The 20131-nt window shown below is 35.7% G+C and overlaps 1 protein-coding gene across 1 annotated transcript; it reads left to right on the top strand.

Moving 5' to 3' along the window:
* The first annotated feature begins 17369 nt into the window (after positions 1 to 17369).
* Positions 17370 to 18896, top strand: LOC107152241 (olfactory receptor 50-like). The gene has a single exon (XM_015497763.2). It carries the CDS (start codon positions 17958 to 17960, stop codon positions 18894 to 18896), a length of 939 nt encoding a protein of 312 aa, XP_015353249.1. The 5' UTR covers positions 17370 to 17957.
* The last annotated feature ends 1235 nt before the right edge of the window (positions 18897 to 20131 follow it).

Here is a 20131-nt window from a genome sequence, read left to right on the forward strand (position 1 = left end):
AGGATAAATTCATAGAAATAGAATCAGAATCTATAGTCATGATTTTGATGGAGGGTCAAATTATGGAAAACTACAATGATGATGATGTCTATTTTTACATGTTCTTTAAAAGATTTTCTGTCACAAGAAGATTATAAAAATGGGCACTGCAATGTTTGGAGAGGACATGGCTAGGGCATTTGAGGAATAGAGAAAATTCAAGACCATGGGCAGCCCGGGAAGGATATGGGTTTGTGAATTATTGAGGATCTAGAGTATATAAGCATTTTCTGACATAATGGAAAGTTTCAATTGTATTCTCAGGGCAATAGTACACCCAAGAAAAAATTTCAGCAAAGAAATGACTGACAAATTTAAGTAATTTATAGTTTACTGAGTAGAGATCAGATTGGAGGAATAGAAGGAATTTACCTCAACATTGTAAAGGCAATATATGACAAACAAACTCAAGGCCAACATCATAGTGAATGGAAAAAAAATAGAACACATTTCCTCTAAAAACAAAAAACAAGACAAGGATGTCCACTCTCACCTCTCCTATTAAACATGGTTCTTGAAACTCTAGCTAGAACAATCAGGAAAGAGAAGGAAATTAAAGAGATATAAATAGGAAACTAGGAGCTCAAATTGTCTGCTTATACCTAGAAGAATAAAAGACACAAAAACTCCACCTGAAGACTTCTAGAGCTAATGAACAAATTGAACAAAGAAAGGGGATATAAGATACACATAGATAAATCAATTGCTTTCCTGTACTCCAATAATCAATCTACTGAAAATAAATTGGGAAAACTATTCCATTCATAATAATCTCAAAAAATAAAATAATTTGGAATTACTCTAACCAAAGACATGAAAAACTTCTGTATAACAGTGAAGAAAGAAATTGAAGAAGACCTTATAAAATGGATAGATCTCCCATGTTCTTGAATAGACAGAATTAATATTTTCAAAATGACATACTATCAAAAGTTTTATACAGATTCAAAATACCAATGGCATTTTTCACAAATAGAAAAAGCAGTCCTAAAATTCATTTGGAAGAATAAAAGAGCCATGGCAGTATGTAAAAAAGTGGATGTGTAACCGATGTGATTCTGCAATCTGTATATGGGGTAAAAATGGGAGTTCATAATCTACTTGAATCAAAGGTATGAAATATGATATGTCAAGAGCTTTGTAATGTTTTGAACAAATAGTAATAATAATAATAATAAAAATAAAAGAATAAAAGACACAGAATAGTCAATACAATACTGATCAAGAAGAAGATGCTGGAGGCATCACAATACTTGCTCTCAAATTATACTACAGAGCTATAATAACCAAAACAGCATGGTATTGGCACCAAAACAGACATGAAGACTAAGAGAAGACAGCTACCCACATAATTACAGTTTTAACTGACCCACATAGTTACAGTTATCTGATACTGAACAAAGATCCAAAAACATACGTTGGAGAAAAGATATTTTTTTTTTAACAAAAGGTGCGGGGAATATTGGTTATCCATATGTAGTGGATGAAACTAGATTCCAATCTTTCAACCTACACAAAAGTCAACTCAAATTGGATCAAAGACATGGGAATTAGAGCAGAAACTCTGCAACTGCTAGAGGAAAACAGACTCAACATTTCCACATATTGGCATATGCATTGTAATAGTTAATTTGAATTGTCAACTTGATTGGATTAATAGATACAAGAGAGCAGGAGGCTTATGGGTGTGTCAATGAGGGTGTGTCTAGGAATGATTGGCATGTGGAATAGCCAACTGAAATGGAGACCCTCCCTAAACATGGGCAACACTGTCCAATAGGATGATGGCTTGAATGGAATAAAAGTTGAAAGAATAAGGAAGCAGCAGAAGATGGAAGCTCAGTTCTTGGTGAATGGGTTCTTGATTGCTGCTGCGATTGTCTGAGGATATAGGACTCTCACTCACTCTTCCAAAGCAGAATCTACCAGTGATTCTCCAGAAGCCTTCAGTCTCAGACTAAGGTAGCACTGTTGGTCCCTCTTGTTCTTGGGCTTCAGTCTCTTGGACTGTGCAGCTACTGATTCTTCCAGCTCTCCAGCCTGCAGACAGCCATTGTCGACTATCCAGCTAACTGGTCATGTAAGCCAACCTGATAAATCTCCTTTTTATAATTATACTTCCTGTTGATTCTGTTCCTGTAGAGAACCCTGACTAATACTAACACCAACTCTCTTAACAAAACCCCTAAAGCTCAAGAAATAAAACCAAGAATTAGTAAGTGGGACAGAATCAAATTTAAAAGCTTCTGCACAGCAAAGGAAACCAGAGCACAAAGGGGGAGCCTACAGAATGAGAGATTATCTTTGCCAGGTAATCCTCCAGTAGGAGATTAATATCCAGAATATATATTAAAAAAAACTTAACACCAAAAAAAAAAATCCCCAAATAATGCAGTCAGTAAATGGGCAAAAGAACTAAACAGACATTTTTCAAAAGAAGAAATACAAATGGCCAAAAAATAAATGAAAAAAATGTTTAACATTTCTAAAAATCAGGGAAATTGAAATCAAATTTACATTGAGATTTTAATCTCTCTTTAGCTAGAATAGCTAGAATAGCAATCATCAAAAAAATACAAATGATAATCCCCTCTCCCATTTAGGGACTGTATGAATTTATACATTTCTAGATTTTTAAATAATTTGCTCCATGACCCTTCAAACCCTTCAGCTCCCAATACTGTTATCACTCTTGCTTGGTGAGTATTTATGTGGACTAAAGTTGAGTGAGAACGTATATACTAGTATATGCTCTATTGGTATGTGGTTTTCTTTCTTATATGTCAGCCTCACTATCCAAAAGAACCCCCCAAACTACAAGCCCATGACTCTGAGCTTTTGTTCCTCTGATTGATGTAGAGTAACTTTCAGAAAGCTCTCTGATGTTCTTGAGAATCTATTCTTATTCTTTTTTAATTGTTTTATTTATTCTTTTTAGTTATACATGAGAGTAGAGTCTATTTTGAAGATAGTGCATTATGAGTGTCATGTTCTCTTTACCAACCAAAGAACATTTTGTTCATTTTCAAATGGAGAAATGAATAAAAGAATCACTTTATTTAAAAAAAAATAAAAAAAATTTGTGATTAAATTAATCTATGTGTAGAATATTGATTATAATTTTTGGTAAACATATCATCATGTTCTCTTTACATATTATTTTGTGATTGTTCACATGGATAAGTCTATGACCAACTGACTCAACACAGAAAGATGGAGGAATGATCAGATAAAAGTGTTAGAAATATGACAAGAAAAACATTAGTGAAAAATCAGTGGCATACAAACTGAATTAGGAACCAAGAAGAGATTAAGAGGTTTTTTGGTTGATGCTAGACAGGCACTTACAAAGAATTCTTTATTGTTACTAGTGTTCTGATGACTTGAATAAAAATGATATGCTTTGAGATAAGGGAATACAGGATGTAGAATTTGAAAGAGACTGTACATATTTTTTCCGCATTACAGAAAAATTCTTAAAGAAAGAATGTTGGAAAATTGAAAATGTTGAGTGAATTGGTTGAATGAAAGAATTTTATTAGTGGGGAAAAACTTTTGGGTATATTGTAAGACATGTCACTAGATATTTTATGATCTTGACATAGATTTATTCCTTTAATACCAAAATTAGATTCTGATTTGGAAATAGAAAAATATTACAAACAAATGCAGAAAACTTGTGATTAAGCCCCCCCCACCCCCTCTTCTTCTGTGACTTCTCTACTTGAGCTGTCTAGGTCAGATCAGCTAGTTATCCTCAGCATAGAATTGATAGTCAAAACTGTGCCATTTTGATATTTCGTTCTCTTATCCCACATTGGGGACACCATCCTGAGAAGACCCTTAATCGAAGGGATCTACAAAACCTTGTCCACATGTGGCTTCCACATCTCTGTGGTTTCACTGTACTATGGAACAGTTATTTGGCTATATTTCTTTGCTCTCATCCAATAATGCCAGTGACCATATGTCATTGTGTCTGTGTTGTACTCTCTGGTCACCCCCATGGTGAATCCTTTCATTCACACTCTGAGGAATTGATATGAAAGTAGCTCTGAGTAACTTTCTCAGTAGAGGAATATTTTCAGCATGATGGGGATTTTGTTTCCTATTATGGATATTAGACTTCTCAGTCCCTTACATGCATCATTTTCTCTCTGAATTTCTATTTCTTGGTGAATCCTGATGTGGGAGTCTTTATTCAGCCTTGTTTCAATTTGAATTTAGTTTTTGTCTCTATTTAATTTTCTTGTGGATCTTAGAGTCTCAGGAAAGGTTTTCACAAACATGTCTGCACATTTTTACTTTTCACTTGGTATCCTTTTTTATGGGCCAGGCTATACGGGCAATGACCAAACAGACTCCATTTTACCCTGAGACTTCATATCATGTAAGAAATGCTTCTCCCATGGGAAAGGCCCGCCTCTGTACTCATTAATAATTACCTAGAATAACATACTTGCAACACAAAATAGCAATTTTTATACAATGTAAAATTGTTCTCTTTGGTTTCCATTTTTCTGGGGCAATGTACCTTGTCAGAGATTGATTGTCTAGACATTAGTAACCATTCTCTAACGTGTATTGAACGAGGGTCATTTTGATTCCCTTCCCTTCTGCTTGCTTGCTGCTATGCCAACCTGGAAAATGTGTGGGAAATACCAGTGTACCCATTGCATTGTCTCGCTAACTGCCCAATCCAGTTTCTGTACCTGCTTGCTTATAGCTACGTCAACCCAGATTTGGTTTTTGCCTTTAAATATCCTAAAATGCTCAGGCTTGTGGCTTTTCCTTGCAGAGACAGTTATGGGTCCTGTGGGGAGTAGTCACCAGCTGGCTAAATAACTCTTCAATTTGGACAAAATTGGGACTTGGTGTGTTTTCTCAGCAACCTGCCCCACAACACCTTGTCTTACCAACATTGGAATTTTCATGTAGTCAAAGCCATTATTCTTTTAAAAATATTGCATGGTTTTCTTTTTATAGCAAAGTTTTTTGACTCTTACAAGATAACACATTTAATTACAAATTTTTTTGTGTGAATAGTATGTATAAATTTATTTTTATTTAAAATTGATACATAAAGTTGTACATATTTACAGGTACTCTCGTTCTTTTTTGTATTTATTAGTTCCTTGTACATATTACATAATGTTTAAATGCAGGTAGGCATATCTATTTTCTCAAATATTTAAAATTTATCCTGATAAAAACATTCCAAATCCTTTCTTGTAGGTTTTTTTGTGTTTTGAATTATGCAGTATGGTATGATTATCTTTAGTCAAACTACAGTGCAATAAAACACAGAACTTATGTAACTAACTTATGATTCATTAATCCACTTTTCTCCTTCCTTCTTCTCCCATATTTTTATCATCTATTTATAATTTCTTACTCAATATCCAATTATTAAGTTATTTTACTAGAGAGATGGTAACCAGGTACATAACCTTTTTTTTCCCAAAAAGAGATGACATGGTCATAAATGTAAGTGAGACTGATTGATGCAAAAAGCCATGGTAATTTTTCAAACAAAATAAATAGGTACAGGACAAAAGTGTGAACAGAAACCTGGTTGGAGCACTCAAGGATCTAGAAAGTTAAACTGGGTGTGAAATACAGTATCAATAGTAGAGATTTTGAAAAGACCTACCAGGTGGTGTGGTAATTATGAGAAATCTGAAATGGGGGGTTCAGCTTCTGAAGGTGTGGGCTGAAGAATGGGTTGGCAGGATGTGAGAAAGTGTAGGCCACCTAAACTGAGTTCAATCAGTTCTTCAGGGGAGTTTAATCCACCTGTAATTTGTTACAAACGAAAAAAAGGTATCTTCCTGCACCCAATATGTTATGTGCAACAGATCTGGTCATTTGTATTCTCAGGAGAATAATGGGATTGTAGAATATGCATTTATTTCATTTAACTATTACTGCTGCATTATTCTACAAAATAGATACACTAAGAAGCCTGTCTGAAAAAGTTACATACAAAATCATTGTAACTGACAATAACATCATAGAAAATGCAAAATAATCAAGATAATAAAATGATCAGTGAATGCTAAGACTTTAGTGTATGGGATGGGAGGGATGAATAGGCAGAGCAAAGAGGATGTTAGGGTAGAAAATCTATTCTGTCTGATGGTGTAGCAGTGGGTATATGTCACTATGCGTTAGTCAAAAACAAAGCTGAAACAACCAACCAAGGGGAAAATAACTACAACTGTACAATCCCAAGCATGAATCCTAATGTAAGCTATAGATTTTAGTTAATAATGTAACAATGTTGGTTCAATTGTAACAAATGTGTTACAACAAAGTAAGATGTCAATAGAAGGGGGAAAGATATCAACAGAGGAACTGGGCCTAGGGGTTAGGAAAAGAGCTGTATGAACAATTTCTGTTCAATTTTTTCCATAAATTTAAAGCATATCTTAAAAATATTTTTTTAAAAAAATTATACTATTTTAAACCTGTATCCTCCGAGTTCCTACTACTTTACCTCTTAAACAAGTGGTATTGATAAGGAGATTTTTAAAAATGTTCTGCAAGTATGATGAATGACAAATTAAATGTCATTGTACTTTTATTTTCTACTTCACTGATTGTCAATGCTATGAAGCATCTGACTCTATGTTTGCTGGCTATTTTGGACAGAGATATCTGGCTATTCACTCAAATTTCACCATTTGTGAAGTTTCACTAGGAGAGAGCTTCTACATTTTCAATTAGTCTAGGTCTCAGTGACATTGTTCCTAGTGGAAGAAAATGTGTGTTATTTCCTGGTCAAGATTTTGAAAAACAAACAAACAACAACAACAAAAAAGATTTTGGAAAACAAATGGATCTACTTATCTATTGGAGGGAAGCAGATTATCCTCATTGCTTAGAGATAATGGAGCCTGGTTCCTGAATTTCCACATGATGAAAATTCATCTACCCACCAGGAGATCTACCCTTTACCATTACAGCAGCCATCATTACCCTTTTTACTACAAAATTCCTTCATGTGAAATAAATGATCTTATCTTTCTCTTGCTTTTCTATTAGGTGGTTTGTCTTTTACTTATTGTATTGTAGACAGTCTTCATATAATGTGGATGTTAATCCTTTGCCCTTTCTATATAATGCAAATGTCTCCCATTATTTTGATATTGTTACTTTAAAAATATATAACAATGTCTCAATTTTAATGTGCTTAAAGTAATTAATTCATCTATTTAGTTGTTCTTGATTTTAATGGGATCCGTTGAGGAAATCACTTTGCAATAGCCACCATTGTGTTTTCTAGACACTAAGGAAGAGACATGGCATCAGGAAGAGCACAGTCTGATAAAAATGAGCTTCTTTTCAAGAAAATGCCTTTCATTTGCTTATAGTAGACATATCCCAGTGAAATCCCTTCTAGCACAACTCCATATTAACCCCAATTCAACACACACAATGCTTTATGAACAATTTAGTTGTGCAAGATATTGTCAGAGTCTAGGGGATATTTGTGTCTATGGAAAATAGGAGTCAATTGAGCCCCTTGAATAAAACACATGCACTCAGCCTAATAAATACTGTGTGACAAGAAAGTGTGCCAGATTTCATAAGTTAGCATATCACTACAAATATGTTTTGATAATTATTCAACATTACCCATTTATGATAGCACTTGAACAGTCCCATCCCTGGATAGAATTTTAGAGTAGCTTTGCCCAGTTAATCATGTCATTGTTTCAACCAAATATCTCTGAAGTATTAAAAATAAAAATATAGGACATCTCGTCTTATGTACCTAATGAGAGTTAGTTGTATTTTCACGTGAAATTTTAAATCTTTCCTTCTAGGCCTTAAAAATCCTTAAAATACATGCAGGTGATTATTGTTAGTGTAATGTGAAGTATAAAGTCATTTAATCATTTTAAATGTTAATAATGAAGTATTTAAAATTATTTTCATAGTTTATTCTTTCCTCACTCCTCTGATATGCTAACTGCAACATATCTGATTTTTGTAGATGTATCAGTTGTTTCTAATGTAGCTGTTATGTCTACATGGTTCTTATACCATATCCTAATTTGTTAATATGCATTATCACCCTATTAAAAACTTTTAATTTATGATAACTTCTCTTATGAGGCAAGATGACTGAAAAGTAATGTAGACTCGACTGTATGACTCATCCTTTCTACTGCTGGCTATAAAGAAATAAAAAACTGAGTGCTTGTGCTGAATACATGAAATGGTTTTTAGAAGCATTGCTTCTTTTTATTTTGTAAGGGGGAGGAAGGAGAGAGAGAGAGAGAGAGAGAGAGAGAGAGAGAGAGAGAGAGAGAGAGAGAGAATATGAATCATTTTTGTAGATGGACACAACACAATGCCTTTATTTTTATGTGGTGCTGAGAATTGAACCCGGGTCCTGCCTGTGCTAGGCGATCGCTCTACTGCTGAGCCACAATCCCAGCCCCTACAAGCATTGTTATAGATAAACAGAATTGCATAAATACTTATACATGCAAGCATATGAGAGAAATTAAACTTTTATTTCATGGAATAATTTGAGAAGGATTGGCATTGGTTCTTCTTAAATGATCTGTTAGAACTTCATGAGAATCCTGGGCTTTTCTTTGTTAGAAGACTTTTTGTTACTGCTTTAGTGTTGTTGCTTGTTACTGGTTTGTTTAGGTTTTCACCCCAAGTACAGACATGGGGTGCCCTGGCACCTGGGGTGAAGAGGAGCTGCTGGGCACAAGAGGGCAGAGCTCAGGGATGTGTTCAGGGCTGAGGTCTGCTGTAGAGGGCAAGCTGGGACATGGTGGTAGCTATGTTCTCTGTTCTCCCACTCATCCCTCCCTGTGCCAGATGCTGAGTGTGGAGGAGCCCTCCGCAGATGCATGCAGATTCCCAGGCGTGGCTCTCTCTGAACAAGGTTGTGGCGGTGGCTTCAGGGATCAGATGTTTGAGCCATCTCTTGGCCCTGCCCTCTCTGGCAGCTGTGCTCTATCAAAGCACCTACAAAGGTGCAGAGTTGCATGTTGCTTTCTGTCTTTGCCCCTCCTAGTGGAGACTCACAGAGGGAGGGAGGCAGTGGAGGTGCATTCTGATTCCCGGGTGTGGCTCTCGCTGTCAGAGGTAGTTGCAGTGACTGCCAGCATCCGAGGTGTGCGCTTCTCTGTAACCTCAGCCCTCCCTAGAAGAGGTTCTGGGGTTGGAGGAGGCCCTCAGTAGATGTGTGAAGCTTCCAAAGCTTGACCCTCCCTACCAGAGGCTCTCACTATGGCTGTGTTGGTGATGCATGCCACAATCCATCCTTCCTTCCTTCCTTCCTTCCTTCCTTCCTTCCTTCCTTCCTTCCTTCCTTCCTTCCTTTTTCTTTAAATGAAGCTAAATAACTTTTATTTATTTTTTTCTTTCCACATTTTTTATTGGTGCATTATAGTTGCACATAATGATGGAATTTGTTGTTATATATTCATACATGCACACAATATAACAATGTAATTTGGCAAATATCACTTGGATGCCACTCTCTTGGCACAACCTCTTTGGCAGATGTGCTTGATGGAGGTGCAGAGGTGCATGACATGTCTCAGGCTTCACCTTTCTTGGCTTAGACCATAGGCAGCCCACTTTCATCTTACTAAGTCAGCCTGCCTCAGAGGCATCCTCAATGATATTAACTAGTGTTCAACCCAGGACTTTAAACATTCCAGCATATTGTCTTCTGACCCCAAAGGAAGAACTTGTAGGACTCAACAGAGAGATTTTGGACATGTTATTATCCACTTCTAGGGATACCCTCCCATCACCTCTCAGGAGGAAACAGCTAGTCCAAATTTCAAATTTGGTTTTGTAATTTATTCCCATATGTATTTGTTTATCTATGAAACATATATTTATATTTCATGTATCTATGACCATGACTTTACTTGCTTGGGGCTATCATAAAATTAGATGATGGTCTAGTTGGCTTAGACAAAGACAATAAAGAATTATTTTTCCACTGTTCATGAGGCTATAAACACATGATCAATGTTTCAACTCATTTGGTTTCTTGTTGAGGACCCTCTCTACCTGCCATACCATACCATAGTTGCCTTCTCATAATGTCTTTCTATCAGAGATATTTACCTTAATATTATTTAATAAATAGCAACACTGATGGGTAGGGCTTCAATTTATAAATCTATGGGGACGGAGAGACAAACATTCAGTCTCTAATAATATATTTACATGAAATTTTTTGTTTCTCTGTTCTGCCATATTATTGGAGACTTGCATTTTTCTTCCATTATTATTTTTTAAAATTTATTTAGTATGACATAGAATTGTCATACTACAGTATCTCTTCTGTAAAATTATCACAACTTATTGATTGCTGAACTTCCCTCCACCCCTGCTTTTCTAATAGAATTGTCAATGTTGCTGTGAATCTGCTTATTTGTTTTCAATTGTACATTTGCAGGACATATTTGGGGTTTAAACTGATGTTAGAATGCATGATCCATGGCAATGTAAGTTTTTCAATTCTCAATTATAGTACTACATTGTTTCTATATTAAAATGATTATGACATCCAAATAATACATACTATTGTCTTCAAAGACAATCTTCAAAGCAAATTTTCAATCCATTGATATAAAAAGGATTGTTACTGAGGTTTCAGTATGGCTTTTTTGGTTAATTTTTAGGTTGATCATCTTTGTAGGTAGGGATTAGCTCATTTGAAGTTTGTTTTTCTGAAATCCCTGTTCATCTTATTTGCCAGTTTTTCAATTTTGCTGTGGCTGCAACTTTGAGTGCATTCTATTACTGAATCACAAGCTAAAGCATAGGGCATGTTTTGAATAAAATTCAGAAAGATGAGAGAAACCTGCTGTGGAAGAAGACATAGATGAAGATCATCTAGGTAATGATATTAAGTACCTGGGGAAGTAATAATGTCATTTGTCAATTCAAGGAGATACTTTTCCTCATGCTGTTAAATGAGAAACCAAGCAAAGTCATGAACTTACTGTTTTCTTTTCTAAGGGTGTAGTTGGAATCATTTTGACATAATCATACATGGATAAAATTTAGCTTACTCCATCTCACTCCCCAGTTCCCCAGGTTGCCTTTTCCCTCCACTAATCCTCTTCCTCTTTTCTACTTGTCTACCTTCCACTCAATTATTCATTTATTTATTTGTTTTTGGTACTGGGGATTGAACTCAGGGGCCCTCAGCCACTGAGCCCCATACTCAGTCGTTTTTTGTATTTTATTTAGAGACAGAATTTCCCTGAGTTGCTTAGGGCCTCACTGATTGCTGAGGCTACCTTTGAACTCATGATTTTCCTGTCTCAGCCTTCTGAGCCACTGGGATTACACGTGTGCACCACCGCACCTGGCTTCATTCATTTATTTTTAATTAGTATTTTTTGCACATACATAAAGGTGGAATTCACTGGCATATTTATGCATAATATAATTTTGTCAAATTAATTCCACATTTTATTCCATTTCTAAGACCTTCTCCCTCCCCCTCAATCTCCTTCTACTCCACTGACCTATCCTGTCTTTATGATATTAAACACCCCCCGCTTTGTTACTCTCTTGCTTCTACATATAAGAGAAAATATTCAATTCTTGATTTTCTGCATCTGGCTTATTTTAGTTAGCATGATATTCTCTAGTTCCACTCATTTACCTGCAAATGCCATAATTTTGTTTTTCTCGATGGCTAAGTAAAACTCTCTTGTGTATATGTACCATATCTTATTCATCACATAGGCTAGATCTATATTTTGGCTCTTGTGAGTTACACTGCTATAAACATTGATGTGGCTGTATCTCTATAGAATGCTGATTTAAGTTCCTTTGAATAAATGCCAAGGTGTGGGATAGCTGAGTCATATGGTGGTTCCATGCTAGCTTTTTGAGGAATCTCCAAAATGCTTTCCAGGATGGTTTTACTAGTTTGCAGTCCCATCAACAATTTTCCCCCACATCCTTACCAGCATTTCTTATTATTTGTATTCTTCTAATTGTCATTCTGATTGCATTGAGATGAAATCTCAGTGTGGTTTTTATTTATAGTTTCTTGATTGTGGGGGATATTGAATATTTTTCCTATACTTGTTGGCTGCTTGTGTTCCATCTTTTGAGCAATGTCTGTTTAGTCCATTTGTCCATTTCTTGATAGGTTATTATCATTTTGGGGGGGGGGTTAAACTTTTTGAATTTTTAAAATATATTCTGGATATTATCCTCTGTCAGAGGATTCTTTTGTCAACACCATAAGCTCTGTCTTCAAGCTCTTTATCATTTCCTTTGTTATGCAGAAGGATTTTAATTTTATGCTGACCCCATTTATTGATTCTTGTATTTGCTTTCAAGGTCTTGTTAAGGAAGTTGGTCCCTGCATCAAAAAGTTGGAGTATTGACCTTAGGTTTTCTTCTAGTAGTTGCAGAGTTTCTGGTTTTAATCCTAGGTTTTCTAAGTCATTGATCAACTTTGATTTGACTTTTGTGCAGGGTTAGGGACAGGGATCTAGTTTCATTCTTCCACATGTGAAATCCCATTGTCCAGCAATATTTGTTGAAAGGCTGTCTTTCCTGCAACATATATTTTTGGCATCTTTGTTAAGTATCAGATGACTGTCACTATGTGAGTTGTCTCTGTCTTCTGTTCCATTGGTTTTAATGTCTGTATTAATGACAATACAATGCTGTTTTTATTACTATAGCTCTGTAGTATAATCTGTGATGCCTCCAGGATCATTCTTTTTATTCAAGATTTATTTTGTTATTCTGGATCTTTTATTCCTCCAAATGAATTTTAGGACTGTTTTTTTCCCTATTTCTGTGAAGGAAGTCACTGATATTTTGATGGAGATGACATTAACTCTGTATAGCATTTTGACAATATTAATTCTGCTAACCCAAGAACTTGGAAGTTTTTCCATCTTCTAAGTTCTTCTTTAATTTATTTATCCAGTATTCTGTAGTTTTCATTATAGAGGTCTTTGACTTCCTTGGTTAAATTCATTCCCAAGTCTTTTATTATATTTTTGGTGTTATTATAAATGGGACAGTTTTCCTGATCTCCTTCTCAGCAGAATTACTATTGGAATAGATAAAAGCTATTGATTTATGAATGTTCATCATTTATTCTTCTACTTTACTGAAATTATTTATCAGCTCTAGAAGTCTTCTGGTGGAGTTATTTGGATTTTCTAGATAGAGGAAAGTTCCATCAGCAAACGATAATTTGACTTCTTTTCATAGTTGTATCATTTTAATTTCCTTTGCTTGTATGATTGCTCTGATGAGAGTTTCAAAAACTACATTGAAGAGGAGTGGTGAGTTGGACATCAGACCTAGTTGTCAGACTGGCTACTGGAATCTTTGTAGAGCTCATATGGGATGCCAGCACCAAGATAGGCTCTCTCCTCACTATGGCCACCCAGTGCCACCCAGCACTGTCCTCTCTGTGCTGTTTCAATCACGTTGGCCCAGGCACACTCTGGACCCTACAATCAGCAACTGCTAGGTCAGGCTGGTGTCTTCCTATGGTTTCCTAATCTCACAACTCACTGTGCTCACTGTCACATGGTTATTCAAAACTGGTTCCTGCACAGGAACTCTGACTCCTGTGGACAATCTGCCCTTCAGGGAGTGAATTGAAATACTCTTCACCCAACTTCTCCCACCATCTCTGTATCAGTTCACATCAAACCCCCTCTCTATTCCACAGGTTCTCCCAAGTCAATTTTACTCACCAAGGTTTTCTCTCTCTCTCTCTGTGCTTCCCATCCCCTCAGTGGTGGGAAGTGCATCTGTAACATACTGTTCCTATGTTATGATCAAAGTTTCTGACTTTCTGTGTCTCTGAGATTATTTTGCTGTCCAACATTAGATTTCAGTTCATTCTCTTGTTTGCCCACCTTGCTGAGGAGCAGTTTTCCCACTTTTAATTTCTTGAGCTACAGAACTGCTGTGGAACTGTTCCTCTAATCTGCCATCTCATGAACTTTTTTTTTTTTTTATATATTCTTTAATGTCAGAAAAGAGGGAGGTGTCAATGATATTGTTGTGTTTGAGATAAAAGTTTTTTGTCTACCTGTGACTTCTACAAAACAGACAAATTAACTGGAGTATTATCATAAGGGAAACAGATGATCAACCAGGATTGACAGGAGCTAGAAACCATTCTGGAAGTTTAAATATCTTATAGGACATTTCTACTTGAATAGCAGTTCTCAGTAAAACTTGAATTTAACATAAATAGAAAAAAATTAACAACATCTACAAATATTCAAACATCTTCACATGAACAATGAATGCATGATATTCATTTTCTACCAGCATTGAAGAAATTCTAGGATGTACAAAATGGATTAGGGATTGATTTTGTAAGTTGGGTAAAAAAATAAGCATTAAAGATTATTTCATGTTATCATAGGAAATGTGCATGTTCATGGTATCTAGAAATGTACATTTCTTGAATAGACTAGAATAGAATGCTTTTAAGAAAGAGATTGAAATTTATAGAGACTATATTTTATTCATTTTTAATCCATTATTAATAATGATGATATTTAATGTTCTAAATTCTTTTAATCATAGTGATAGTATTTGAGTTTTTCTGAAGTTCTTGAAATAGCATAGGGTCAAAAGCAAGAAACTTTTGTTTTCAATCTCAACCTCCAGCCTGGCTTGTTATAGAATCTTTTCTCTTTTTTTTTTAAATTTTTTTAAGAGAGAGAGAGAGAGAGAGAGAGAGAGAATTTTTAATATTTATTTTTTAGTTTTCGGTGGACACAACATCTTTATTTTATTTTTATGTGGTGCTGAGGATTGAACCCAGCACCCCGAGCATGTCAAATGAGTGCGTTACCGCTTGAGCCACATCCCCAGCCCTTGTTATAGAATCTTAATCATACTTTCTCCAAGGTCAATTGAGATGACAAAAAGAATTATGAATCACCAAGTTCCTAATGCCTGTTTTGTGGTTATTGTCATTATTCCTCCAAGGATGAACTCTTACTCCTGCTTCAGCCTCTGACCCCAAGAGAGCCAAAGACAATGAAGCAATTAGATCTTATTGGTCTCTAATTTAGATCTGGGATGGGGGATTGCCACCCCTCCCCAGGTCCTCCCCATGGTTTGAAAATCAGAGTTCACACTGATTTCTCAGGAGTTGTGAACAAATGTATATCCTATGCGCATTCTAAATGGTTTAGAAAAACTTGTCTCCTTGTTGCAATGGACCATTAAGCTCTTTAGAAATGCCACCTGCTTACTCTATTTTGTGCCTTCCAGAAGAAATGGAAGAACCTTCTTATGACTTGCTGCTGAAGGTATCTCTGTTCATCATGTAAGGGACGATGTCATAGCAGATATAGAATTTACATTCAGTAGTACAATCTTCTGGGTTTTATGTCTATGTGTATTTGTCCAGTTTGTACAACTGATGCTTAAACACTACCCCACTCATAGCACACTCTGACAGACAGCTCCATGTAGAGTGATTTATTTTGAATTGAGTGTTGATCCAAAATTTAAGATAACAGGAAAAAACTTCACATAGCATAGTTTATCTCTAAGCTTTGAGAAAGATGTGGGAAAACATACTTCATTTTCTTAACTTTAACCCCATTAGGTTTGTTGGGGTTTCTTCCAATGTATCGTAAGTCTCTATTATTCTCTTCATCTCTGCTGCCATAATACAGGTACAGGTAGGTATTATTTTGTATTATTATTTTGTACCTGCTATAATTGTACCTGAGCTGCTATAATTACCTCCTACTCAGATTCCTGCTGACACTCTTTCCTTGATATAATCTGATCCCTATCTAGCCAGCAAGATTAATCCCTTCTTTATTTAATTCTTTACTTGAGTGTACTACTGTTCTAGAATAGATTAAAATTTCTGTGATAGTGTAAAGGGTTTTATATACTCTGACTTCTCAATTCTCCACCTTGTGTATTTCCCAGACTGACTATGGTCTACTATTTTCTGTTTCTTAAATGCTCCGGCTCTGTTGTCTCCATATACTAAACTGGAATTCCCATTTTCATAATCTTCTGGTTATATGTTCTTCTATTACAGACTCCTTTTTAAACAATAATAAGAATTGACTTCCTTTTCACATTAGCCACTGGTAATTTGGCACTCTATCAAAACCATGAATATTTTCCCTCAAATTCCATTCCTAAGAATTCCAGATATATATGCTGTTTGTGAAAAATGATATAAGAACAATGTTTATCATATGCTGAAAATAGAAAAATATTAGAAAAAATCAATATGCCCAACTGAGAGCTAATTACTATTTTCATTGTGATGAACTTGATTGTTACTAACATGGTGATGAGTAACAACCAAAAGTATAATCCATATCAGCTCACAAGGTCACATTAATATAATTTTTAACATAGTGTGCTGGAGGATATAAGAATTTTATAGATAATTTCAATCAAGTTGTGAGAGTTGTTATGTAAACTTTAGTTACATTCCCCAAATGAGTTTATGATAAGGCAGATAGTGAGACACTTCCTTAGCTATCAAATGATAATTTCCTTCACTTTCCCCCACATTTTCTATTGGTACATTATGATTGTATATATTAACAGGATATATCATTACATATTTGTACATGCACACAATATAAGAATAGAATTTAGCCAATATCATTCCCCAACAATTTAAACAAATTTTACAAACATTACAGTTTAAACAAACATTACAAAGAATATGTATTTTAATTTTTAGTATACAGATTATAATCTATTTTCCTATTATTTTGTGTTAGCTTACATGGGTAGGTCCAAGACTAACTGCCCTGAAGGAGTAAAAGAGAGGAATGATAATTTATGCAATGTAGAAAATATTGAAATATAACAAAGATACTGGTTAAGATTCTTTGGTATAGCATCAAAGGATGAATGGATAAAGGATATATAATATGTTTTAACATGTGTGAATATGCCATAATGAAACTTATTATTATATATAATTAAAATGTGCTAATTAAAAAGAATCAAACCTAGGCTAAGAATCATGAAGAAGAATTGTATCATTTGTTTTTGTTTTTGCTAGGCAGACACCAAGAAACTCTGGCAGATTCAAGAAGTGACTGGAAAAGTCAAGTATTTCCCAATGTTATAAAGACTTCAACAGGGTGATTTGGTTTGATTGAGGGAATTCCCAAGGTGGTTAATTTTGGGTTTTCTAGGTGGACAAATAACATGAACAGAAGTTTTATCCTCACCCCTTGAAAATTCCATTAGAAAGAGAGATGGAAAATTAAGAACCTTCAGTGGAAAAGGACTTTCTTAAAAGAAGAACAGATAAACCTATTGCAAGGTGTGTCATTAGATATTTTATGTTATAGACATTGATTCATAACTTAGCATTCATGCCTCCACCTGTCCATATGATACTTCCACCAAGTCTTCAGATCTTAATATCCTGTAGATCCAAAGCAGTCCACTGTGTGCTCTTGATTCAGTCCGTGGAAACAAATCATTAGCCAAAGTGTATTTCAGAGGCATGCGGAAGGCTAAGAGAGGTCAAAAACCACTAGACATCACACCATCTAATAGTCTTTCCATTAGCTGATTACTGACCTGGTCATGCACACTAATTCCCTAATCTCAAGTTTCCATACTGAGCTCCTCAAGTGGAACTTGGTGTGATTCGATATTCATTCTGATGTTTCATGGTACCTTCAAAAGATGTTCAGTTATTTTATAGGTGGACAAATATCATCCTTTCCCTGACCCTCACTAGCCAATCAGTATGGCAAAAAGCCTGAGAGATTCAGGTTAAAATGCACTTACTGACTAGTTCAAAACCATGATTTTCTTGTGTAATATTCCCAAGGACTTCTAATTCTTTCACATTTCCATTTCTTATTTTGTCTCCAGAAAAAGGTAACAAGAAGAGCATGAGGAGGGATAATCAGAGCAGCATATCTGAGTTCTTCCTCCTGGGGCTCCCCATCCAGCCAGAGCAGCAAGGCATGTACTACGCCCTGTTCCTGGGCATGTACCTGACCACGGTGCTGGGGAACCTGCTCATCATCCTGCTCATCAGGCTGGACTCTCGCCTCCACACCCCCATGTACTTCTTCCTCAGCCACTTGGCCCTCACTGACATCTCTTTCTCCTCAGTCACGGCTCCAAAGATGCTCATGAACATGCTGATGCAGACTCAGTCCATCTCCTATGCTGGGTGCATTTGCCAGGAATTTTTTTATGTATTGTTTGCAGATCTTGACAGCTTCCTTCTGACCTCAATGGCCTATGACAGGTATGTGGCCATCTGTCACCCACTGCACTATCCCAGAATCATGAGTCAGAACCTCTGCTTTCTGTTAGTAATTGTTTCTTGGGTTTTATCCTCTGCCAATGCCCTTTTCCAAACTCTCCTTCTAGCCCGTCTCTCTTTCCTTAGAAGCAACATTCTTCACCACTTCTTCTGTGACCTCTCTGCCTTACTCAAGCTGTCCAGCTCAGACACCACCATCAATCAGCTAGCTGTCCTTACTGTAGGATCAGCAGTTGTTACCCTCCCCCTCATATGCATTCTGGTCTCTTATGGACACATTGGGGCCACCATCCTGAGAAGACCCTCAGTCAAGGGCATCTGCAAAGCCTTATCCACATGTGGTTCCCATCTCTCTGTGGTTTCTATGTACTATGGAGCAATTATTGCACTATACTTTGTCCCCTCATCTAATAGCACTAATGACAAGGATGTCATTGTGTCTGTGTTGTACACTCTGGTCACCCCCATGCTGAATCCCTTCATCTACAGTCTGAGGAATCGGGATATGAAAGGAGCTCTCAGAAACATCATCAGGAGAGGAACCATTTCAACATGATGAGCATTATCTTCCTTATCAGGTGTATCAGTCTTTTAAAAATTTGTTAGTTTGTAGACTTTTGTGACAGTTTTCTCATTTCTTAAATAATAAGTCATCTTTATCCTAGCTTTATAATTTTATTTTTGTCTTTAATTATATTCCCTTTGAATTAATTTTTGGGTGTAACCTTAATTAGAAATCTAGATTTACTTTTGTTTTTAATAACTTTTAGTATTTTTAATATATTTTTATTTTATATATTTATTTATAAAAATATATATTTTACATGTTTTTACTTTTAATTGACAAATAAAAATGGTACATATTTATAGGGCAACATATGATGTTTTCATACATGATATATATCACGTATACTATCCAAATCAAAGAAAGTGTATCTATCTCCTCAAATATTTATCACTTTCTTGGGATAATTTTTTTGAAATTATTTTTGAAATTATTCAGGACTGTTTCTTTTAGCTTTTTGAAATACATAATATTGTATCATTATCACAGTTACTATGCTGTGCCATAGGACACAAGTTATTTCTCCTACTATAACTTAATATTCATTGAACAATATTTACCCATCCTCTCCCTTTTAGTCTTTCCAGGTGATTATAATTTCATATTCATTTTCCAAAACATTTTTACTAACTGACAGAGGATGGCTTTCTGTCTGTGGAATGCCAGGACAATGGTACCCAGATACAGGCGCATGCCCCAAATGTCAAACTTGAACGGAGCCCTCGAGGTCTCAGATGTTGTGTGGGTGTGAGGCAAAGTTGTGAGAGGAGAGAGTTTTAAAGTCCTTCCAGGTGGTGATGTAATCATGGGGGATGAAGCCCATCCAGATCAGGGGCTTCAGCGAATCTGGGTCAGGACTGGAGAATGGCTAGAAAGGATGTTAGGAAGTCTAGGCAACCTGAACCGAGTTCAAGTCAGGCATCAGTGTAATTTAATTCACTATATTTTATTATGAAAATAAAAAAGACATTTCCCTCCTTCAACTATCTAAATGTTCTGGTTTCCATCTGAAATGGTAGTGTGTTGTTTTAGTCTTTGAGAAACTGCCTCTACTCAAGGCAAAGTTACTTAACTTCATTGCTAATCATTCATTACTGTGACAAACATGCTTGCATGCAAGCATGACAAAAATTGTTATTTACTTTAACTCTAGTATTTGGTATGAAAAAGGCAATTCAAATTTATTAGAAGTTTTTTTTTTTTAACTAGGCATCTAGCACTAAGTT

Source organism: Marmota marmota, unplaced genomic scaffold (genome assembly GCF_001458135.2).
Source record: "Marmota marmota marmota unplaced genomic scaffold, marMar, whole genome shotgun sequence".
Lineage (NCBI taxonomy): Eukaryota > Metazoa > Chordata > Mammalia > Rodentia > Sciuridae > Marmota > Marmota marmota.

Coding starts and splice junctions, on each gene's coding strand:
- LOC107152241 (XM_015497763.2), top strand. CDS start 17,958: ATGAGGAGGGATAATCAGAGCAGCATATCTGAGTTCTTCCTCCTGGGG.